This window comes from Saimiri boliviensis, chromosome 9 (assembly GCF_048565385.1).
Source record: "Saimiri boliviensis isolate mSaiBol1 chromosome 9, mSaiBol1.pri, whole genome shotgun sequence".
NCBI classification, from domain to species: domain Eukaryota; kingdom Metazoa; phylum Chordata; class Mammalia; order Primates; family Cebidae; genus Saimiri; species Saimiri boliviensis.
The window spans coordinates 79023410-79048693 of record NC_133457.1 but is presented as its reverse complement, the minus strand read 5'-3'; the positions used below and the strand labels follow the sequence as shown (position 1 = coordinate 79048693).

Genomic DNA, 25284 nt, shown 5'->3' with positions numbered 1-25284 from the left:
GAGGCCAAGGTGGGCGGATCACCGGAGGTCAGGAGTTGGAGACCAGCCTGGCCAACATGGTGAAATCCCATCTCTACTGAAAATACAAAAATGGTGGGCCATTTTTGTGGTGGTAGGCCCCTGTAATCCCAGCTACCTGGGAGGCCGAGAGGCAGGAGAATTGCTTGAACCCGGGAGGTAGAGGTTGCAGTGAGCTGAGATCATGCCACTGTACTCCAGCCTGGGTGACAAAGTGAGACTCCGTTTTTAAAAAAAAAAGAAAAAAAGAAAAAATTCACTGCTGACTTGGTGAATTGGGTTTGAGAGGCTTGAGAATCTCCTGATTTCATTTATATGTGATACCAAGCTCTGGTTATAATTGAAAATGAAATTCTTATTTTCCTGGTAGCCATTTTAAGAACAATAAAACTGTTTTTTGTTTTTTGTTTTTTTTAATGGAAAGATCGCTATGTTGGAAATAGATTTGGAAGAACTAAGGTGACTGATTGCAAAAACCGACATAACCCAGCTTTCTACATTTGAACTCGGAGATGTTTGAATATTTTTTGTTTGCTAAAATACTTGCTCATTTTTAACTGTCTCTAATACCAACACCTTAATCTAAGCTAGCTGTATCCTAAACAGTAGCTTTTTACTGATCTCCAGGTTGTATTAAATTGTTTGGTTTTATTTCTATATCAGTATGTTAATATATAATATGTATAATAATAGGGCACCAGTATATATATGCTTTTTAGTTCAAAAACCAAATGAAGCCAGACATGGCTCACATCTGTAATCCCAGCACGTTGGGAGGCTGAGCCTGCCAGATCACCTCAGCTCAGGAGAGCAGCCTAGGCAATGTGGTGAAACCCTGTCTCTATAAAAAACAATAATAAAATTAGCCGAGTGTTGTGGTGGTGGGTGCCTGTGGTCCCAACTTCTCAGGAGACTGAGGTGGGAGGGTCACTTGAGCCTGGGAGGTTGAGGCTGCAATAAGCTGTGATTGAGCTACTGTACTTCAGCCTGGGTGTCAGAGTGAGACCCTGTCTCAAAAAAATGAATTATATATTACTCAGTTATGTTCATTCATTCAACAAATACTGAGTACCTATTACGAACCATGTGCTATTCTAGGCCTGAGTCTACTGTGGTGAATGAGATAGCTAAGGCCTCTGCCCCAAGACAGCTGACATACTGTACTTAATTTAGATAATATACAGATAAACAAGATAATTACCCATAGCACTTTTTACTTTGACGGAAATGGGTGATGAGAAAGATTTTAAATTACACCATTTTAGCCGCTTGTGATGTTCCTTATAAATTGTAGTTGCTTTAGCGGCCTTAGACTATTATCTTAATTATAAGTGCTTTATTAGGACATCTGAAGAAATCTGTCAGTGGTGAATTTAGGAAGCCTTTTCTTTGACTTGCCTGAAAAAAATGTAAGTAGAAAATGAAGAGAAGTTTGTATTGACGATAGAACCTCGTCAGTATTGTAATTGGGACATTTTTCTCAAGTGTACTTGGGATACTGTGTGTAAGCAAGATTTTATTAATATATAAGATATATAGATATAATAATTTATAATTATCTTATAAATTATTGTGATATGTGCACACAGGTAGATTTGTATTTGGCCTGCAAGTGGTTTCTCTTAAAAGCTGTAAAATGGGAGAGAGCAAATATATGTAATTTGTTATTTTCAAAAATGTGAGTTTTCCATAGAGGTTCTTTTTAAAAGAAAAGCTGGCTTTTGCTTAATTTGCTCAAAACATGTAATATTGGCTCACTTTGCATATTTATTTATTCATTTTTGTTTCTTCTTTGAGGTGGAGTCTTGCTCTTCTGTTGCCCAGGCTGGAGTGGAGTGGCATGATCTCAGCTCACTGCAACCTCCAAATCACAGGCTCAAGCGAGGCTCCTGCGTCAGCCCTCCCTAGTAGCTGGGATTACAGGCACTTGCCACCATGCCTGGCTAATTTTTTTGTATTTTTAGTAGAGACAGGGTTTCACCATGTTGGCATGGCTGGTTTTGAACTCCTGACCTCAGGTGATCCACCATGCCCAGCCACTTTGCATATTTAATTAGGCTAACATACAAATTCTTTTCTTTTCTTTTCTTTTTTTTTTTTTTTTTTTTTGAGAGGGAGTTTAGCTCTGTCCCCCAGGCTGCAGTGCAGTGGCACAATCTCGGATAACTGCAACCTCTACCTCCCAGGTTCAAGCAATTATGATTCAGCCTCCTAAGTAGCTGGAATTACAGGCACCTGCCACCACACCTGGCTAATTTTTAGTAGAGACGGGGTTTCACTGTGTTGGCCAGGCTGGTCTGGAATTCCTGACCTCAGGTGATCCCGCCTGCCTCAGCCTCCCAAAGTGCTGGGATTACAGACTTGAGCCACCATGCCCAGCCAAATTATTTTTTCACTTCCAAAAGACATATTGATGGTGGATACTAATCTGGTAGGATGAAGTGATAACTTAGATTGCACACATCTGGTTCTCTGCAAACAAGTGACCAGTGTTTCTAGTTGCATCTGAAAAAGCCCACCTCTGATTGAAGACCTGAAAGAGAATCAGTTGGTCTTGAATAGACTTCATTGATGTCACCAAATACTTAGCATATTGAAATGTGGGTTTTCTGTCTTTTTAAATCTCAAACTTTGTTGATTTACCAAAGAAATATATAGAAATGCTTGCAATGCGCCGGGCGCGGTGGCTCAAGCCTGTAATCCCAGCACTTTGGGAGGCTGAGGCGGGTGGATCACGAGGTCAAGAGATCGAGACCATCCTGGTCAACATGGTGAAATGCTCGTCTCGACTAAAAATACAAAAAATTAGCTGGGCATGGTGGCACGTGCCTGTAATCCCAGCTACTCAGGAGGGTGAGGCAGGAGAATTGCCTGAACCCAGGAGGCGGAGGTTGCGGTGAGCCGAAATCGCGCCATTGCACTCCAGCCTGGGTAACAAGAGCGAAACTCCATCTCAAAAAAAAAAAAAAAAAAAAAAAAAATGCTTGCAATGCAAACAGCATTTTGTTTGTATTATAAAATACTTGTAATAAAGATGTCTGATCCCCTGATTAAAAGGGCCCTTCCTGCCACCCTCCTTTTCTGTGTCCTTTCCTACTCCTTGGTGACTCCTGTCAATAGCAGTTCTATACATAGGAGAAACTTTATCAAACATTTGGGAAGGACAGGGAAGTTTTTACGTTGTTTTCCTGGAGACTCCTTCTTATGGCACAAGTAAAAATACTATGATCGATCTGTGTTCATTATTTTTCTAGTGTTCTTCAGTGTATACTGAGTATCTGCCAGCTCTGAGCTAGGCCCTGTGGATACATTGGTCCACAAGACCAGCTTCATTACTAATGAGCTTGGTCTGGTAGCGTGAGAGCAGAAAATTATACTGGGATTCATTCTTTTTTTTTTTGAGATGGAATTTTGCTGGAGTGCAATAGCGCTATCTCAGCTCACTGCAACCTCCGTCTCCCGGGTTCAAGTGATTCTCCTGCCTCAGCCTCCTGAGTAGCTGGGACTACAGGTGTGCCCCACCATGCCCAGCTAATTTTTGTATTTTTAGTAGGGATGGTGTTTCATCTTGTTGGCCAAGCTGGTCTTGAACTCCTGACCTCAAGTGATTCATCCACCTGAGTCTCCAAAAGTACTGGGATTATAGGCATGAGCCACCATGCCCAGCCTGGGATTCATTCTTTTAGATACAAATCCAAGGAGAGGAGGAAAAACAGGTCCTTTATATATTAGTATATAGTTTGCCCAGTAAATATTAGGTGACAATAGAAAATTATTTTCAAGTAAATATGTGAACTTTAACTTTTTAAAGTCATAAAATATCTCAGTTATACAGAAAACTCATAGAAATAAAATAACATACTTTATCACTGAGATTATCAACAGATACATGTTTCTGAGATACTCTTGTAGTCTGAGAGTGGGCAAAGATTGTTCTATGATTTTCTTAAATTATTTATTGAGCAATAACTTTTTGAAAATTGCGATGAAATATGCATAACAGATAGTTTACCATTTTTTTTTTTTTTTTTTTTTTTGAGACGGAGTTTCGCTCTTGTTACCCAGGCTGGAGTGCAATGGCGCGATCCTCGGCTCACCGCAACCTCCGCCTCCTGGGTTCAGGCAATTCTCCTGCCTCAGCCTCCTGAGTAGCTGGGATTACAGGCACGTGCCACCATGCCCAGCTAATTTTTTTGTATTTTTAGTAGAGACGGGGTTTCACCATGTTGACCAGGATGGTCTCGATCTCTTGACCTCGTGATCCACCCGTCTCGGCCTCCCAAAGTGCTGGGATTACAGGCTTAAGCCACCGCGCCCGGCCATAGTTTACCATTTTTTAGTGTACGGTTCAGTGGCATGAAGTACATTCACATTGCTGTGTAATCACTACTAGCATCCATCCCCAGAATTTTATCTTTGCAAAATGGAACACTATGCCCATTAAACACTAACTTCCCAGAAATATTGATTGTTTAAACGAAGATGCTTGTTGGCTGGTATAGACTGGATGCAGATGTAGCTGGAAGACATTGTTAAAAATCTGTTCATGGTGTTGTTTTTAGATTGTCTGCAAGTATTGCAAGTTTAAGAATGGAGGAAATTGTGGCCAGGCACGGTGGCTCATGCCTGTAATCCCAACACTTTGGGAGGCTGAGGCGGGTGGATCATGAGGTCAGGAGTTCAAGAACAGCCTGGCCAAGATGGCGAAACCCCGACTCTACTAAAAATACAAAAAAAATTAGCTGTGTATGGTGGCAGGCACCTGTAATCCCAGCTGCTCGGGAGACTGAGGCAGGAGAATTGCTTGGACCAGGGAGGTGGAGGTTGCAGTGTGCCGAGATCAAGCGACTGCACTCCATAGACTGGGTGACAGAATAAGATTACATCTCAAAAAAAAAAAAAGAATGGGGGAAATTGAGACTTGGTTAGTGAAGAGTCAGAATTACTGGGCCCCTATGAATGGTGTAGATATAAGTCTTTCCATAGGACTATTGGGGATTTAATGCCGTGAATACAGATGTTGGGGGCATTAACTGCAATTTACAGTCCTTACAGCTACGGGATGCTCCTAGTCCTTACATAAGGATTAGGCTGGGTGCAGCGGCTCACACCTATAATTCCAGAACTTTGGGAAACCAGGATGGGTAGATCATTTGAAATCAGGAGTTTGAGACCAGACTGGCCAGTCTCTACTGAACATACAAAAATTAGCCAGTCATGGTGGCATGCGCCTGAGGTTCCAGCTACTTGGGAGCTGAGGCAGGAAAATTGCTTGAACCCAGGAATCAGAGGTTGCAGTGAGTCGAGTTCGCACCATTGCATTCCAGCCTGGGCACTGCAGTGAGACTCCATCTCAAAAAAAAAAAACCACAAAAAAAATCTACATGAGCATATGAGTATAGATACAAAGAAAAATGTCTGAAAGGACAGTGATTATTCCTTGATGGTGGATTTCCAGTGATTTTTACTTCCTCTTTTGCTCTTTTCTGTATTACTGAAGTGTTTTACAATTAGCATGTGTAATTTATGATTCTGGAAAATATATCCCCATTTGGGGTCATGAATTTCTCATCTGTAAAATAAGAGTGGATTAAATTAGATTAGGAGTTTGCACCCTGAGCTCTGGGGGTATCTTGGAGCCCACTGAGAATGGGCTGAGTGGCCAGGCCTTTCCCTCTTCTCCAGTGCTGATTTCATTTGAAGGACGGATTTGACAGCTAAAAATGGCTAAGTCACTGAGTAGATATAGCATGTAGCATTATTTTTAGTTCTGAAATTCTGAGAGTCTTTTTTCCTTCTAATAGCTTAGAAAAGTGTATACAAGGGTGATTTTCAGGATATTTAATAAAGGGTAATGCTGTTGGTTAGAAAATGCTGGCTGGAGTAGGCACCAGGAGGCCTCCTGTTGGCCAGTAGGTAGCCCTGGATTTAGGACTGCATGTGTAGGGCGTGGGATCCTTGGGACAATGCCCGTTTATCTACCGATTCAGAGGCAGCTCTGTTGTAGCCATTAGTTCAACCACACATCAACCCTGCGCGTGTGGCACAAAGAATTAAGTGGATTAGTGATATCTAACGAAAGTAAAAAAGGAAGTAAATTCTACCTTGAGACTATTCCAAGATACTGTCCTTCCTTTGTTCCCTCTGTTTCCTACCATTCCTACTCAGAATATAAAACAGAAGAAACTTTTCCCCCCTCAAGATTAATATCCCTAATTGTGCTGTTTTTCCACCCCTTGTTTCACTTGTGTTTCAGGTCGTCATGTTGGCGATGTACAACTTGTCTCTAGAAGGAAGTGGACGTCAAGGTTATTTCAGGTGGAAAGAAGATATCTGCGCTTTTATTGAGAAACATTGGACTTTTTTACTAGGGAATAGGTAATGCTTTTTTAAAAAAATCTTATAATTGAGGGAATCTGTAAAGAAGTATATAAGATTTGAGACAGCTTAATGTAGCCTTGTTAGAGATTTATTTAAATTTTTTTTTGAGACAGAGTCTTCTCTGTCACCCAGGCTGGAGTTCAGTGGCACAATCATATCTCACTGCATCCTCAACCTCCTGGACTAAAGTAATCCTCCTGCGTCAGCCTCCAACACACCTGGCTTTTTTTTTTTTTTTTTTTTTTTGAAACAGAGTCTTGCTCTAACCCCCCAGTTGGAGTGCAGTGGTGTGATCTCGGCTCACTGCAACCTCTGCCTCCCAGGTTCAAGGGATTCTCCTGCCTCACCTCCTGAGTAGCTGGGATTACAGGCATCTGCCTCTATGCCCAGCTAGTTTTTGAATTTTTAGTAGAGACAGGGTTTCACCATGTTGGCCAGGCTGATCTCGAACTCCTGACCACAAGTAATCCACCCGCCTCGGCCTCCCAAGGTGCTAGTATTACAGATGTGAGCCACTGCACCTGGCCTTACTTTTTTATTTTTTATAGAGACAGGGGTCTCATGTTGTCCAGGCTGGTCTTGAACGCCAAGGCTCAAACAATTCTCCTGCCTTAGCTTTCCAGAGTGCTGGGATTATAGGTGTGAGCCACTGTTCCTGACTTTGTTAGAGATTTAGAGTGTTTACTTGTGGCAATTACAAAGAATTTTTGAATTCCAGAGAATGTTTTTACTTTTTTAAGATTAAAAACTTGGTTGGGTATGGTGGCTCACACCTGTAATTCCAGCACTTTGCAAGACTGAGGCGGGCAGATCACCTGAGGTCAGGAGTTCGAGACTAGCCTGACCAACATGGTGAAACCCCATCTCTACTAAAAATACAAAAATTAGGTGGCTGTGGTGGCAGGCTCCTGTAATCCTAGCTACGGGGGCTGAGTCAGGAGAATCGCTTGAACCTTGAAGGTGGAGGTTGCAGTGAGCTTAGATCGCACTTCACTGGGTGACAGAGCAAGACTCCACCTCAAAAAAAAAAACAAAAAGAAAGAAAGAAAGAAAAAAACAACAAAATAAGGTCAGGAGAGGAAAAATAATGGCAGTTACTGACTGCATCTGCTTAGGTTGCCCTTAGTTAATAGAGTTTTGTGTTATTATTTGTTTTTAACTCTGGAAAGTAGACACTCTTTTATACTTTTAACTATTTTTCATAGTGCTTAGCAAAGTCTGGGCACATGTGCATGTGACTTGTTCATTAATCACTGTGTTTATCATTGTGCTCTGATTTTGCTGCTATGTGCCCTCCTTAGTGTCTGCTTTGCTTCATTAGACTCGGGGATGCTGATGCATGGACCTTGCGACCTTATGTTTTTGCTAAAGGTCTGTGGATCTGACAAGACTTTTATTGCTCTTGGGGACCTGTGAGTTTGCTACCACATTGGTGAATTTTTATTTGAGATTCTGATTGTGAGTTGCTGTCTGAAGTCCTGCATGAGATTTGTGAATCTTGCATAATGAGGTTAGTTTAGACATGACAAAGGCTCTGATCACTTCAGGTCAGGGCAGGGAGTTCATGCCTTTCCTTACTTGGGGCTCACTGCACTGTCTGTTTCTTCAGACGCTAAGGAATCACAGCTTTGCTCATGTTACTGAGAGTGTGGGAGGGCAGTCAGAAGGAGGGTGACCTTCTGCAGGCTGCTGTGAGAAAATGGAATAGACTCCCTGCATTTTTACAAAAGGGGTATTTTAGTTCTTGAGCTATTTAGTGGTGCTAAGAAAAGAATTGACACTATAACTGGTTTTTTCTCATAAGGAAAGGAAATCTGTTGTTTTAGTTTAATGATTTAGCACTATTTATGGAACTTAATGTACCCCATTTATAAGGGATAATAAAGGGGAAAAACTGATAAAATTGGATCTTGGAATGTTTTCATTATCTTCGACTGCTGTTCTATGTAGTGGGTTATCTCCTGGAACAAATTGGATTTAGATTGCCTGTTTTTAAGGATATTGCTGGATTTTTAACAGAAGTTGTTCAGTTGCTTCATTTGTTCATTTCTAGAGCATGTTCTGAGAGGAATCAGCTGAGCCTTATTTCTCTTTAACATGCCACTGAAAGGCATTAATTACTCTCCAGTCTCTGTGTAATTTATTAAACTAGTGTTTTGGCCATATTGGTATATCACCTGAATTATTATTTATTTGATCTTCCTATTTAAATCAGGTCACTTAAAAATACATTAATTTTAAAAAGAAACTTCACATCACCATGGTAAGTGGGAAACCTATATAAATTGTCATAAATAGAATGTAACAATAAAAATAAAACAATCCTGTTAAATTGTAGCTGGATCCCATGGCATATAATGGCAAGGCAAGGCTTTCTTTTCCAGTCAAAAAGAGAGGTTACAAGTGTTAATGAGAATTTAAAGCAGTAAACTTTCTCCTTGATCTAACCAGAAGAAGCAAAAGAGAATTAGAAATCACTCTATGATTCTTGCTACCGGGTTTCATGCTACAGTGCTGTTCTTCGCTTTTGAAACTCCACTTTAAACATCAGTGATTGGAAAAGTCCCCAGAACTATTACCCCTGAGTAGTGGTTTCTCAGATATCTCTGTGTATGAATATTAACAAGAGCACCATGCTCCAGAGAAGCTGTCTGAAAAGAACATTTATATTTAAGGTACACTTTTTTCATAGCTACTGAAGATTTTCATTCTGCTATCCATAGAATGTATTTTATTTATTTTATTTTATTAATTTATTTTTTTGAGACAGACTATCACTCTTGTGGCCCAGACTGGAGTGCAATGGCACGGTCTCAGCTCACCACAATCTCTGCCTCCCAGGTTCAAGCGATTCTCCTGCCTCAGCCTCCCAAGTAGCTGGGATTACAGGCATGTGCCAACACAGCTAGCTAATTTTGTATTTTTAGTAGAGACGGGGTTTCTCCATGTTGGTCTTGAACTCCCCACCTCAGGTGATTCGCCTGCCTTGGCCTCCCAAAGTGTTCAGATTACAGGCGTGAGCCACTGCCCCCGGCCTTATTATTATTTTATGTGTGTGGCGGAGTCTTGCTTTTTTGCCCAGGCTAGAGTGCAGCAGTGCAATGTTGGCTTATGCAACCTCTGCCTCCCAGGTTCAAGCAGTTCTCCTGTCTCAGCCTCCAGAATAGCTGGGACTACAGGTACATGCCACCATGCCCAACCAATTTTTGTATTTTTAGTAGAGACAGGGCTTCACTGTACTGGTCGGGGGGTCTTGAACTCCTGACCTCAGGTGACCCAGCCAGGACACATTTTAAATTCTTAAAAATTGTAACCATTTTTCATTTGTCATGAGACCTAAGAAAATAGTATACAGTGTAATGAAGTTCTAAATTTTCTTTCAGATGTTTACAGATTTTTCTTTTATGCCTTTAATGTGTCATTAAAGTTTAAATGTAGAAAAGTGTATTTTTTTAGTGCTAACTTAAATAATTTTATGTACCATTGTAGAAGCAAATTAAAAAGTATATGAAAACTTAATTATTACTGAATAAGTGGCTAGTATTTGTTCGTTTAATCTGCTTTTATAGTCCTGGCCTTGAATTCTTCCAGAAGGTATAGTTTTGATTAGTGAAGAATAGTTTGAATATTTTCTTCTGTACCATTTTAATGATTTTTTTTTTTTTTAAGACGAGGTTTCATCATGTTGGTCAGGCTGGTCTCGAACTCCCAACCTCAGGTGGTTCTCCCACCTTGGCCTCCAAAGTGCTTGGATTACAGGCGTGAGCCACCACGCCCAGCCCTGATTTTTTTTAAGATACATAATTTTGTAAAATTTGACATCTCTGACATCTAGATACATTTTATAGTTACTGATAGGTCATAATTTAATTGGTAGTTAGCTTTTTCTTATTTGTACATAAAATGGTGTATCTGAAAGTTAATAGATCTTAGCATTGATGAAATGTGATAGAATATATTGGTAGTATCTACATTTCAATCAACTATATGAAGAGGACTCTGGGAAGGTGGCAGATAGGAAGCATCTGCCTTCCTGCTTGGACAACAGTTGCACTGGCAGAATCTGACTGATGAAACTGTTTTGGAACTCTGTAGTCTAATAAAGGCTTGCAGTTTCCAAGGGAAGGCATGGACAGTATATTGTGTTTAATACTGGTCAGTTTAGTTCTTAATGCAGTAGCAGCTACTCATCCCCCTTCTCCAGCTGCTAGGTGGAGAGCTGTTTGTATGTTCCTGGAGCAGCTTACATACAGCTTGTAGCATCCATGGTGGGCAACAATAAGCCGTTTTCCAAACATTGGGTATTTGTGCTCTGATTACTGATTACTGCATCTAATTATAGAGGTGAAAAGAGGTGGCAGCCATTGTTGTTGGAGCTCCCCACATGGCAAAAATGAGTAAAGGAATTTAATAGACATTTCTTCAAAGATATAAAAATGTCCAATAAACACATCAAAAGATACTCAACATCACTAATCATTAGGGAAATGCAAATCAAATCTATAACAAGATACCATTTTATACCCCTTAGGGCAACAGTTATCAAAAAACAGAAAATAACAACTGTGGGCAAGAATGTGGAGAAATGGGAACCGTTTTGCAGTTTTGGTGGGAGTGTAAAATTGTACAATCATAATGGGAAATGGTATGGTGTTTCCTCAAATAATATAAAATATAATGATCATATCTGACATTTTCACTTCTGGGTATATACTCACAGGGATTGAAAGCCGAGTCTCAGAGATAATTGCATATCCTTGTTTTTAGCAGCATTATTCACAGTAACTGAGATGTGGAAGCAGCCCAAGTGTCCATCAGTAGAGGAATGGATAAGCAAAGTGTGGCATATACATACAGTGGACATCATTCAGTCTTAAAAGGAAGGAAATTCTGGCGCGTGCTGCAGTGCCAGAATTGTCACGCTATGTGAAACAAGCTAATCACAAGAAAACAAATATTGTGTGATTCCACTTACCTGAGGTACTTAGGGTAGTGAAAATCACAGATACAGAAAGTAGAATGGTGGTTGTCAGTACTTGGTGGGAAGGGTGGAATTGGGAGTTGTTTAATGGATATAGAGTTTCAGTTTTGCCCTGTGAAAAGCGTTCTGAAGGTGGATGGTGGTGGATTGTACCATATGAATGTACTTAATACCACTGAACTCTACTCTTAAAAATGGTTGTTTTTGTTTGTTTGTTTGTTTGTTTTTTGAGACGGAGTTTCGCTCTTGTTACCCAGGCTGGAGTGCAATGGCGCGATCTTGGCTCACTGCAACCTCCACCTCCTGGGTTCAGGTAATTCTCCTGCCTCAGCCTCCTAAGTAGCTGGGATTACAGGCACGTGCCACCATGCCCAGCTAGTTTTTTGTATTTTTAGTAGAGACGGGGTTTCACCATGTTGACCAGGATGGTCTTGATCTCTCGACCTCGTGATCCACCCGCCTCGGCCTCCCAAAGTGCTGGGATTACAGGCTTGAGCCACCGCGCCCAGCAAAATTGTTAAGATAGTAAATGTTAGGTATATTTTACCACAGTAATAATTTTGGGGGGAAAAGTATTCAGGCCGTTTATAAATACTGTGTTTGTATATGTCCTAGCAACAAATTTATTCCATTCCATACAAATACTTCATTATGTGTCTATACTGTGATTTAGCTGGCTATATTAGTTTGCTAATGATGCTGTAACACAAACTGGATGGCTTAAACAACAGAAATGTTTTCCAGTTCTAGAGGCTGGAAATCTGAACTCCAGGTGTTGATAGGGTTGGTTCCCTTTGAAGGCTGTGAGGGAGAGTCTATTCTATACCTCTCCCTAGCTTCTGTTAGCCGCAGGCCCCTCTTGGCTTATAGAGGACCTTTTCTCTGTGTCTTCGTGCATCTTCCCTCTCTACAGGCCTGTCTCTATCCAAGTTTTCCCTTGTCTAAGGACACCAGTCATATTTGTTCAACCCAGTGACCTCATGATCACTGTTTGCATGTAAGGTCACATTCACAAGTACTGGGACTTCATTTTGGGAGGACGAAATTAAATCTGTAACACTGGCTGATACTTTTATAAACATTTATGTTACTTTTAATTTTCCTGTGTTTAAGTTAGCCTTGTAGGGAATATTCTTGTATATATGTCCTTTGTGTTTTTGTGATTAGATTTGTGGGGTCAGAGAATACACACAATTTTGCTGTACATGATGAAAGTAACCTCAAGAAAGTATATGCCAGTTTATAGTCCCACTGTCAATGTACAAGTACACACCCATTTTCCACACACTAAATAACACATTGGTTTTTAAAATCTTTTGAGCCTTTTTCAATCTTTTTATTGTTTTTGTTTGTTTGAGATAGGTTTCACCCTGTTATGCAGGATGGAATGCAGTGGCACAGTCTTGGCTCACTGCAGCCTTGACATCTCAGGCACAAGTGATCCTCCCACCTCAGCCTCCCAAGTAGCTGGCACCACAGGCACATGCCATCACACCTGACTAATTTTTTTATTTTTATTTTTGTAGAAATGAGGTCTTTCTATGTTGCCCAGACTTCTTTTTTGTTTATTGCAGTAAAAATGATGAAAATTTACCGTCTTAATGAGTTCTAAGTGTACAGTTCAGTAGTGTTAAGTATGTTCACGTACTTGGATACAGATTCACAGGTTGCCAGAACTCTTTTCATCTTGCAGATCTGAAACTCTGTCCCTATTAAATAACTCTCCATTCTCCCCTCCCCATAGCTCTAGGCAGTCACCATTCTGCTTTCTGTTTCTATGAATTTGACTATTCTAAATAGTTCATATATGTAGAATCATACAGTATTTGTCTTTTTATGACTGGCTTACTTTGCTTAGCATAATATCCTCAAGGGTTATCCACGTTGCAGCATCTGACGAGATTTCCTTTAAGACTGAATTATATTCTATTGTGTATGTTTATACTACATTGTATATTAGAGGGGTTTGGAAAGATTAGAAAAAGATAGGAATGTAGGAGAGATACTTTGGGACCAAAAGGTTGGGGGTGTCATTCTCTCTCAGATAGTCAGTGCTTTTTTTGAGACTGACTTTTGTTCTTTTCGCCCAGGCTGGAGTACAATGGTGCAGTCTTGGCTCACTGCAACCTCTGCAGCTTGGGTTCAAGCGATTCTCCTGCCTCACCCTCCTGAGTAGCTGGGATTACTGGCATGTGCCACCACACCTGGCTAATTTTGTATTTTCAGTAAAGACAGGGTTTCACCATGTCCGCCAGGCTGGTTTCAAACTGCTGACCTCAGGTGAAACACCCGCCTCGGCCTCCCAAAGTGCTGGGATTACAGGCGTGAGCCACCATGCCTGGCCTCAGGTAGCGCTTATGCCTACTATAGCTTAGCTTATTTGTTTATTTTCTGTGTTATCTGTTAATAGTACATCTCTGTTCTTCAGAATGCTTTTCCTTTGCCTTCCTAGAAATATCTTCCAACTGTTAGACACCAGGCGTCCCCAAACTACGGCCCGAGGGCTGCATGCAGCCCCCTGAGACCATTTATCTGACTCCCCCACACACTTCAGAAAGGGGCACCTCTTTCATTGATGGTCAGTGAGAGGAGCACAGTATGTGGCGGCCCTCCAACGGTCTGAGGGACAGTGAACTGGCCCCCTGTGTAAAAAGTCTGGGGATGCCTGGACTGACCTTCTTGTGAAAGACTGTCTTTTAGGATTTCCGGCAATTGATTTGTGTTTTCAAGGTAGAGAGAGAACAGTTGTCTTAAAAGAATTTTCAACAGGGTACCCAAATAGTTGACATTATGCACCTTTTGCTATTTGTCATGCAATAGGTGCTATCTCTGTTTGTGGAGCATACCACATAGTTTTGTTACCACTCTAGTGCATCAAAGTAGATAGGATCAGATTGAGAGATGTGTGCGACTCCTCTGGTAAAGTGAGCTGTTTACTGGAGCCAGTGATTAACTTCTATCACAAAATGCCCGGACTTGGAGTTATGCTTTTTGTGTGCTTTATTCTTGGGAGCTGTGCTTAATTCACATAAAAAACTTAATTAAAACTAGGCTGTAGAATTCCATAATCATAATGATTGTGATTGAGAAGTGTTTTATGTGCTTTGTTTGAATTGTTTCATTTAATCCTCACAGCAACCCAGTGAGGTAAGTTCTATTATCCTGATTTTTCAGATGAGCAAACTAAGACTGCTAGAAGTTGATAGTGCCAGGGTGTGAAGCAGGTGGACTCCAGAACCTCTCTCCTGCCTCTTGTGCTCTGCTTCTTCAGTAACTGGAGGTGCCATTGTATGCTGCAGGCCAGGAGTCACAGTATACATAGACTGTCTTTTTTATATAATGAGTTTATTTTAGTGACAATCATTTTTAAATTCTTGGACTCTTTAGGAAAAAGACGTCCACCTGGTGGAGCACTGTGGCAGGTTGCCTCAGCGTGGGAAGTCCCATGTACTTCCGTTCAGGTGCTCAGGAATTTGGAGAGTCGGGATGGTGGAAACTTGTTCATAACAAGCCCCCAACAATGAAACCTGAAGGAGAGAAGTTGTCTGCCTCGTCTTTGAAAATAAAAGGTACTGTTGTGAGAACAATACAGAAGATGCTAGTCAGACCAGAGCCAAGCAGGCGTGAGCCCAGGAGATGCTCCTGCTTCCACTGGGCATGGCTCGAAGGCTTCTCTGGAGCTATTCCGCTTAACACTTCTGTGATGACACTTACGTGTGTGTGCTAGAAATAAATGCCACATAAAAACATTTTATCACTTCCTAATCAAGCTATCAGTTTTATAAATTTCCCTGGGTATCTGAAAGGTTCAATGTTTTCCATCTGATTTTTGTTTTTAAACTTATCATCTTACAAAGGTGAAGAGATGTTTTAAAATTCCCATAATAAATAACATAATGAATTCCCATGTACCTTCCACCTCACTTGGACATTAACTCCTGACAGTCTGTTTTATCTAAATCCCTAGTACTTTACCCATTCTTAAGAAATCCCAGGAATCAACATTTTCATTCTTTTTTTTTTTTGAAATAGAGTCTTGCTCTGTCACCCAGGAGTACAGTGGCACAATCTCGGTTCACTGCAACCTCTGCCTCCCTGGTTCAAGTGATTCTTCTGCCTCAGCTTCTTTAGTAGTGGCGACTACAGGGGCACGCCACCACACCTGGCTAATTTTTTGTATTTTTAGTAGAGACAGAGTTTCACCCTATTAGCCAGGATGGTCTCGATCGCCTGACCTCATGATCTGCCTGCCTCAGCCTCCTAAAGTGCTGAGATTACAGGCATGAGCCACGGTGTCCAAACGACACATTTCATTCTTAAATGCCTCAGTATGTATCTCTGAGAGATCAGGCGGGATTCTTTCCTTTTTGCAGCGTGAAATGCCATTTTCATATTTAAAAAGATGTTAACAGTAACTTCTTACTATCACATACTGATCAGTTTTATAATCTAAAAAGGTTTTAATGAGCTTTTAAATTTTTATATTTACTTATTTGTTTATTTATTTATTTGAGATAGAGTCTCGGTCTGTCACCCAGGCTAGAGTGCAGTGGTGCAATCTTGGCCCATTGCAACCTCTGCCTCCTGGGTTCAAATGCTTCTCATGACTCAGACTCCTGAATAACTGGGCTTATAGGCACACACCACCATGCACAGCTAATTTTTTTGTATTTTTAGTAGAGATGTTGGCTAAGCTGGTCTCGAACTCCTGACCTCAGGTGATCCACCTGCCTTGGCCTCCCAAAGTGCTGGGACTACAGGCGTGAACCACTATTAAAACATTTTTTAAAAAAGAATGGAGATAGGGTCTCACTATTTTTCTCAGGCTGCCCTTGAACTGCTGGGCTCAAGTGATCCTCTGGCCTCTGCCTCCAAAAGTGCTGGGATTACAGGCATGAGGCATCATGCCTGACCTTTTGTTACTTCAAACAGCGCTGTAATTGTACAAATTTGTGTACATGTGAAAATGTGATAAATTCCTGGAAACAGAGTTTCTATATCAAAGATCATATTCATTCAAAATTTTAATCAGGATTGCCAAATTATTCTCCAAGAGACTATAATAAGGCCAGGTGCGGTGGCTCACACCTGTAATCCCAACACTTTGGGAGGTCAAATGTCAGGAGTTCGAGACTAGCCTGGCCAACATGCTGAAACCCCATCGCTACAAAAATACAAAAATCAGCTGGGCATGGTGGCACGGACCTGTAATCCCAGCTACTTGAGAAGATGAGGCAGGAGAATCGCTTGAACCTGGGAGGCAGAGTTTTAGTGAGCCACGATCACACCACTGCATTCCAGCCTGGGTGACACAGCACGACCCTGTCTCCGAAAGAGAGAAAGAGAGAGAGAAAGAAGAAAGAAAGAAACTTCCCATTGAAATGCCCATAAAAATGCCCATTTTCCCATACATTTACGTTTACTGAGCTTTACCAAACTTTTTTTTTTTTTTTTGGCTCACTGCAGCCTCCACCTCCCAGGCTCAAGATCTATCCACCTCAGCCTCCCAGAGTGCTGGGATTAGACGTGTGCACCACCATGCCTGGCTAAACTTTGAATGTTTACCAGTTCCAGTAGATGAAAGATAGTATTTACATGTTTAAATTTGCATTATAACTTCTTTTTTCTCAGGAAATATTTAAGTCTTTTTTAGTTTAGGGTGTTCATTGAACATTTCTCTTTATTGAACATGATACTATTCATAATAATAAATTAGCAAAAGAAGCTAAAATTGAGTAGTTATTTTAAAATTTAGATATGGGTTAAGCAATCCAAATCTGAAAATCCAAAATAAAAAACACTCCAGAATCTGAACCTTTTTGAGCACCAACATAACCCTCAACGGAAATGCTCATTGTAGCATTTCGGATTTTGGATTTCTGGGTTTGGGATGCTCAACCAGTAAGTATAATGCAAGTATTCCAAAATCCGAAAACATCTGAAATCCAAAACATGCTTGTTCCCAAGCATTTCAGATGTGGGATTCTCAGCCTGTATTTATTCTTTTCTAGCAGCCTCAAAACCAACTTTAGATCCCATCATTACTGTTGAAGGACTTAGAAAACGGGCAAGTCGGAATCCTGTGGAATCTGCCATGGAATTAAAAGAGAAGAGGTCTCGAACTCAGGAAGCAAAAGACATTAGAAGAGCCCAAAAGGAGGCCGCTGGCTTTCTTGACAGGAGCACATCTTCTACCCCTGTAAAGTTCATAAGCCGAGGCCGTAGGCCAGATGTGATTCTTGAAAAAGGAGAAGTGATTGACTTTTCCTCCTTGAGCTCCTCTGACCGCACTCCGCTGACAAGCCCATCTCCTTCTCCTTCTCTGGATTTCTCTGCCCCTGGGACACCTGCCTCTCATTCTGCCACACCTAGCCTGCTTTCAGAAGCAGATCTGATTCCAGATGTGATGCCCCCACAAGCCTTGTTTCACGGTAGGACTTTGCTTGCTTTGGTCTTTTATTTTGGGTATGGGCCATGATATAAATATACAAGTTTTCACCCTGTGGGCTGTGTGCTCTGCATTTCTTCCTTCCCATGTCTTGATGACACTCTTTTGTATTCTGCACAGATGATGATGAGATGGAAGGCGATGGAGTCATAGACCCAGGGATGGAGTACATTCCACCCCCTGCTGGGTCAGTAGCTTCTGGGCCAGTGGTTGGGGGCAGAAAGAAGGTCAGAGGCCCTGAACAGATAAAGCAGGAGGTAGAGAGTGAGGAAGAAAAACCTGACAGGATGGACATTGACAGTGAAGACACAGATTCCAACAGGTCTTTGCAAACAAGGGCTCGAGAAAAGAGGAAGCCTCAACTGGAGAAGGACACAAAGCCGAAAGAGCCCAAGTATACTCCCGTGAGCATCTATGAGGAAAAGCTGCTGCTCAAGAGGCTGGAAGCTTGTCCTGGTGCGGTTGCCATGACTCCGGAAGCTCGGAGACTGAAGCGCAAACTGATTGTCAGACAAGCGAAAAGGGATAGGGGATTACCACTTTTTGACTTGGATCAAGTTGTTAATGCTGCTCTTCTGTTAGTTGATGGGATTTATGGAGCCAAAGAAGGAGGAGTTTCCAGACTTTCAGCTGGACAAGCCACGTACCGAACTACCTGTCAGGACTTCAGAATCCTTGATCGATACCAGGTGAATGCAGGCGCTTGCTGTAAAGCTGGTGAGGGCAGGAGTGGAGGTGGGGGCAGGCTGCACCAGGCAGTTGACACGGTTATGCTGTGACCTTTTAAATCCTGAGTAATTTGGGAAGAGAGAAGTAATGAGCAAGGGGAACAAAAAGCACTGGGCTTTGTTTTTAACAGTTGTTTATTGTAAGAATACCTTAGTACATCTGGATTTTTCTTTTCCTTTAACCTGTAAGTTTTCTTTATCTCTCTCTCTCTCTCAGAGGGTAACTGTACATGGTTTGTGTTGTAGCTTTGATAGATTTGTCAAGGCCCTGACAGTGTCTCGCACACTGTGCTGCAAAGGATTTGAAGGTAGAGATCTGCATAGAGGACAACATGAAGAAATAGTAGCCAAGGGATCAGTGTGGTGTCAGTGTTGCTCAAAGGATGATCAGTGGAACCCAAATTTTGTGGATGCTTCTGGGAACATTTAATTCCACTTAGAACTGTCTGCATATACCCTAGCACTGGGAGGAACAAGAGGCCTTATTTCACTATATCTTTGTCTGCACTTTACTAACTAGCCTTTAAGTTTTGCTAATTGACTGGCTATAAAGTGAAATCTTGTTTTTATTTACATTTCTTTGGTTAGAGGTGAGGTTAAATTTCATGGTGTTTCTCTGTGAATTGCCTGTTTGGGGCCTGCATGCTTTTCTCTTCTTCTCTGGAAGCTAGTGGGATTTGCCCTCCATTGCTGGTGTTCTGGTATTACTCAGTGATGTGCCATATGTAGGGCTTATGTCTTTCTTTGAGCTGGACATGTGGTGTGTGGGCCCTTTCAGTTTGAAACTTTCTTTCCTGAGTATGGAAAACTTTCAATTTCCTGTCTTCTGTTTTTTCTGTTCCCTCATTTTAGAACTCCCCTATTATTTGGATATTGGACCCTCTAGATCAAAAGTTGGGAAACTTTTTCTGTAAATAAAAAAAATATTTCTGCCAGATAATAACTATTTTAGGCTTTGCCGGCCACAAAATCTCATTAGGAACTGCTGATGTGATTGGAGAGCCATAGTGAATGGGCTGTGTTCCAGTAAAAAGAGTTGGTGGGGGGGGTGGTGCCTATAGTTTACCAAGATCTCTACTCCAGATAGCTCCTCTTCTTTTTTTCTCTTAATTCCTATCTTTCCTGGGAAGCACAGTATTAACCAGCCTGCATACCAGGAGCCAAGTTGGGAGGGCCCAGGAGCCTACCACTGAGGAGGTAGACTGACTCTTCCTGTCTTCAGGATGGTACTCTCACCCTTGGCTTCCTGTGTCCACAATTTCCCTCTTGAGCCTCTCCAGTCTTCTGCCTGTAGAGGGAAAGATCATTTCCTGGCTGTGGGCAGTGTAATTAGTATACGGGTATAATTAGAGGCTCTAACCTCTTAAAGAGCCTCTGTGTCGTAATCAGACCCCACCAGGCTCTGAGGCTGATGAATTCAGTGGCTGTACTTCCCTGAGGCTGTGTTTTGTAAATTACCCTGCTTCTGGCTTAGCTTTATCACTGGCTTAGGTGGTGTTGGCTTTCTTTGGTCTGTTAAGTCATTTGCTGCTTGTTCATATGCTTTTGTTAGTCATCTATTTACCTGTGATTTTTTTTCTTTTTTTTTCTTTTTTTTTTTTTTTTTGAGACAAGGTCTTTCCCTGTCACCCAAGTTGGAATGCAGTGGCACAACCACAGCTCATTGCAGCCCCAAACTTCCAGGCTCAAGCAGTTCTCCTACCTGAGCTTGCCAAGTAGCTGGTACTACAGGCACACTACTACATTCAGCTAATTTTTTTTTAGTTTTATTAGAGACAGGGTCTCACTATCTTGCCCAAGCTAGTCTCAAACTTCTGGGCTCAAGTGATTACAGGCATGAACCATTGCACCCGGCCAGTGTTCACCTGTTCTTTGTTCTTGTGAGTCTGTCTGTTTAGTGCCTGTACTTAATTTTTTAAATTCTAAGATGTGACATACAGATAGAAGAAGGCATAGAAATTGGTATAATTTAGGTATTAATAAAATAAATGCTCATGTATTCAGCTCCTGGGTAAAGAGTGTTGTAAACACCTTAGAAGTCTCTTGTGTACTTTCTGTTCCCCTCAGAGGAAGCCACTCTGACATTTAGTGTTAATTATTAATTTGCTTTTTAAATGTATGTGTCTCTAAACAGTATACTTTTATTTAGAAAAAAACAAAATGAGTAGCAAGCACAAATCTAGCTGTGTAAGGAAATTACCACAATTGGATGGAATTTCCTGGAGAAGATAAGCCAAATAGTCATTCTGGATCATTGTTGTGGACTGAATTGTGTGCCTCCAAAAGATATGTTGAAGTCCCAACCTTGGTACCTATGAATGCTACCTTATCTGGAAATAGGGCCTTTGCAGATATAATTAGCCAAGGCCACCAAGAATTGCCGGCAGCACCAGGAGCTAAGAGAAGGGCATGGAATGATTCTCTCCTAGTGTGTACTGAGAGAGCATAGCCCTGCCCACACTGTGACTTCTGGCATTTGGCCTCTAGAACTGTGAGACAATAAACTCCTTTTATTTTAAACCACCTAGTTTGTGGTGCTTTGTTCCTACAGCCCCAGGAAACTAATACAGTGATGTTCTGGCTTCAGCTTCCATGAACCCCTTCTAGGGAAGTCACTGGTCAAGGTCACTAGGGAGTCCTGGGAAACATGATGCTCACCATAGCGTATGCGTGAGGCAGGGCTATGATGTATACCAGATATGCGGCAGAAATCTGGGCAGAGGAGGTAGAATCCTCTGTATTTCCTGCCTGAGCCGACAGCTTTCTTCCAGCTTGCAGAAAGTCAAAGCAGTTATTTGTGGAGTGAGCATCATCAGCTGGTCGCTGAGGTGGGCATGGGTGGTGTACAGGAGGCTTACCAGTACGTGATGAAGACAAGCTGAGCATAGATGAGATTTGGTCCATGACGCCATAGGTTTAAAAGATGGTCAGTGGCAGCAGGAACTTAAGGATGGTAGCCTTAGTATGTCTGTCCCTTAGGTCACACTTGTTCACCCTTTGTTGTGAAACTCAGCAGGGGTGCTGGGATCTCCTCTCACTAGAGATTCTTTTGCCCTCCTCTGTATTTGATCTCCTGTTTCTTGTGCCCCATCTTTACCTTGTTATAGGTTTATTCCCTTGTTTTTAATGGCTTCCTGAGAAAAGCTGCATTAGAAGTAAAATTTGAGACTTACATACTGAAAAGACCCTGATTAAATGAGGTTGAACCTGGAATTCCATACGTGGCCACATTGTCTAGGTGAGACTTCTGTTGAGGGCCTTGGTACTTCCTTTAGGCCTTTCCTTTGAGTCTAAGTCAGAGTTTCTGGGGAAGAGTCTTCTGGGCTCAGGACACTGGTTGCCAAGCGGGGGAAGAAGGACCTTAGCATTCAGCTTGTCAGGTACTCACACCTCAGCTCTCACTGAATGGCCCCATCTGGAGCCCCTGTTAGACCTTCCCAAAAATCAGACCTCCTGGCTTCTGCGGGAGGGCAGCCACCCAGCTAGAGAGAGTGGAGAGATCTGGGGATCATACTGCTTTCCACGTGGTGTTTGCCTCCTTCTTATTTTAACTGTCCCATTTAGTCCCAGTTCCAGAGGAATCTGCTGCTGCTGCCTGGATTTTAGCCAGTTCTGCAGTATAGATTGGGTTAGCTCTCATTCAGCTTACCCAAAGCCACTTTGAGATTTTGGCGTTAAATCAGTTACTATTTGTCCATCTGCTTACCACTTACTGTTCTAATTAAGTCAGTTTCTGTAGTTTTAGTGGGATTTTGGGAAGTAGTAAAGCTATATGCTTGTGTTTTAACCCAGTCTTAACTTGGAATTTTTTTTTTTTTTTTTTTGAGACAATTTGTTCTTGTTTCCCAGGCTGTAGTGCAGTGGCGTGATCTCGACTTACCACAACCTCTTGAACCTCGCTTGAACCTCTTGGGTTCAAGCGATTCTCCTGCCTTAGCCTCCCAAATAGCTGGGATTACAGGTATGCATCACCACACCTGGCTAATTTTGTATTTTCAGTAGAGACAGGGTTTCACCATGTTAGCCAGGATGGTCTTGATCTCCTGACCTCGTGATCCGCCCAACTCGGCCTCCCAAAGTGCTGGAATTACAGGCAGGAGCCACCGCACCTGGCCAACTTGGAATTTTAGTATAAATTTTAATGTATTTACACAGGGGGTGGCTATAAATGCATTTATTTAATCCATACTCTTTCTTGTTTTATATTTATTCTTTGAGTGCAAGTTAAAGCAGCAGTTGCTAATGTAGAAGCAGCAACACGTTATCTAGAAGATCTAGCTAAGATCATTGATGGAAGTGGCTACACTAAGCAAGATGTTCATTGTAGATGAAACAGCCTTCTATTTAAAGAAGATGCCACCTACAACTTTAATAGTTGGAGAGAAGTCAGTGCCTCGGTTCAAAGCTTCAAAGGACAAGCCAACTCTCTTCTTAGGGGCTAATGCAGCTGGTGACTTTCAGTTAGAGCCAATGATCATTTGCTCTTCCAAGAGTCTTAGGGCCCTTATAAATAATCCTAATTCTACCCTGCCTGTGCTCTGTAAATATATCAACAAAGCCTGGATGATAGCATATCTGTTTACAGCAAGGTTTACTGAATATTCTAAGCCCACTGTTGAAAGCTACTACTTGGAGAAAAAGATTATTTCCAAACAATTGCTGCTCGTTGACAATATACATGGTCACCCAAGAGTTCTGATGGAGAGGTATAAGATTAATATCATTTTCATACCTGCTAACACAGCATCCATTCTGTGACCCATGGATCAAGGAATAATTTTGACTTTCAAGTCTTAAATACGACTTTTTGTAAGGCTATAGCTACTATAGATAGCGATTCCTCTGATGGATCTGGGCAAAGACATTGAAAACCTTCTGAAAAGGATTCACCATTCTAGATGCCGTTAGGAACATTTGTGATTCATGGGAGGAGGTCAGAATTTCTCTCTTTTTTTTTTTTTTTTTAAATTTTTTTTGAGACAGAGTTTCATTCTTGTTGCCCAGGCTGGAATGCAATGGCGCAATCTCGGCTTACCACAACTTCTGCCTCTTGCGCCCAAGCGGTTCTCCTACCTCAGCCTTCTGAGTAGCTGGGTTTACAGGCATGCGTCACCATGCCTGGCTAATTTTTTTTTTTTTTTTTTTTAAGTAGAGACTGGATTTCTCCACGTTGGTCAGGCTGGTCTCGAACTCATCACCTCAGGTGATCTACCCACCTCAGCCTCTCAAAGTGCGGGATTGCAGGCACGAGCCACCGCGCCCAGCCAAAGTTTTAATATTCACAGGAGTTTAGAAGAAGTTGATTTCCAAGCCTTATGGATGACTTTTGAGGGGTTCAAGACTACAGTGGAAGACGTCACTGTGGATGTGGTGGAAAGAGCAAGAGAACTAGAATTAGGAGAGGAGCCTGAAGGTGTGATCGATAAATGTCGTGATAAAACTTGAATGGATAAGGGTTGCTTCTTATGGATGAGCAAAGAAAGTGGTTTTATAAGATAATATCTACTCCTGGTAAAGATGCAATGAACATTGTTGAAATTTGACAGCAAAAGATTTAGAATATTGCATAAACTTAGTTAATAAATTAGTGGCACAGTTTGACTTCAATTTTGAAAGAAGTTCTGTTGTGGGTGAAATGCTATCAAACAACATCACATGGCCGGGTGCCGTGGCTCATGCCTGTAATCCCAGCACTTTGGGAGGCTGAGGTGGGTGGATCACCTGAGGTCAGGAGTTCCAGCCTGGCCAACATGGTGAAACCCTGTCTTTCCTAAAGACAAAAATTAACCGGGCGTGTTGGTGTACACCTGTAATCCGAGCTACTTGGGAGGCTAAGGTGGGAGAATCACTTGAACTTGGGAGGTAGAGGTTTCGGTGAGCTGAGATCCCATCCCTGCACTCCAGCCTGGGCAGCAGAGCAAGAGTTTGGAACACCAAAAGTTTGTGCAGCTTGCTTTATTACGATACCCACTTTATTGCAGTGGTCTGGCACTGGTCCTGTAATGTCTCTGAGGTGTGCTTGTATTTTAAATTCCCAGTCCAGTAGTTGTAACATCTTTGCCATATCTCAGTCTGGTTTTGATGTTTGTTCTTTTTTTTCAAGTTGTGTTTTTTGCCTTTAGGATACCTTGTAATTTTTTGTTGAAAGCCAAAAACAATGTTCTGGGTAAGAGGAGATGTTGGAAATGTGGGAGGTGTGGGCAGGGAAAGCCCTCTATAGCTCTGTGAGTAGTTCTTAGTCTTTTGAACATGTGCTCTGGGCTGTGGACTTGAAAAGTGCTTCTCACTTTTCTCCCCAGTCAGCTGGGACTGGATGGTTAGAGGGTGTGAAGTTAGGTATTTCTCTTCTCCCAGGTCAGTTAGGCTCTGACTAAATCCCAATTGGTTAGGCTCTGATAAAGTAACTTCTCCTGAGGGCAGGTGTTACTAAGACCACAATGCTGTGTTTAGTTTTAAGATGGTTCCTTTTCCCCTCCTCCAGCGAGAAGCCAGAGGGGAGTTTTCTTTGATATTCACTGTGAGACCCTGGTCCAACTTCTGGAGGCAAAACTTACCCTGTGGAGTTTTTATCTCTTAGACTTGTCTGCATTGAGCCTCCAACAGTTCCTCATTTCTTCAGGGCTTTCCCACGCCTGACGTTGGTTCCCACAGAGGCTCTGCTCCCAGGTGCTGTGATTCTCTTTCTCTCCAAGTTTGAGGGCAGTGGTTTGACTTGTTACCTCATGTCT

The 25284-nt window shown here is 41.9% G+C and overlaps 1 protein-coding gene across 3 annotated transcripts in view; it reads left to right on the top strand.

Moving 5' to 3' along the window:
• Positions 1-25284, top strand: part of KAT14 (lysine acetyltransferase 14) — a 41182-nt gene that overhangs the window by 2871 nt on the left and 13027 nt on the right. For 2 of the 3 annotated variants that reach the window (XM_039479660.2, XM_010343735.3), the window contains exons 3-6: positions 6275-6396; positions 14768-14949; positions 17392-17811; positions 17949-18517. In XM_039479660.2, the coding sequence (XP_039335594.1) occupies positions 6275-6396; positions 14768-14949; positions 17392-17811; positions 17949-18517 (1293 nt within the window). The remainder of the gene's footprint in view (positions 1-6274; positions 6397-14767; positions 14950-17391; positions 17812-17948; positions 18518-25284) is intronic. The other variant, XM_039479661.2, reaches the window with a different exon arrangement.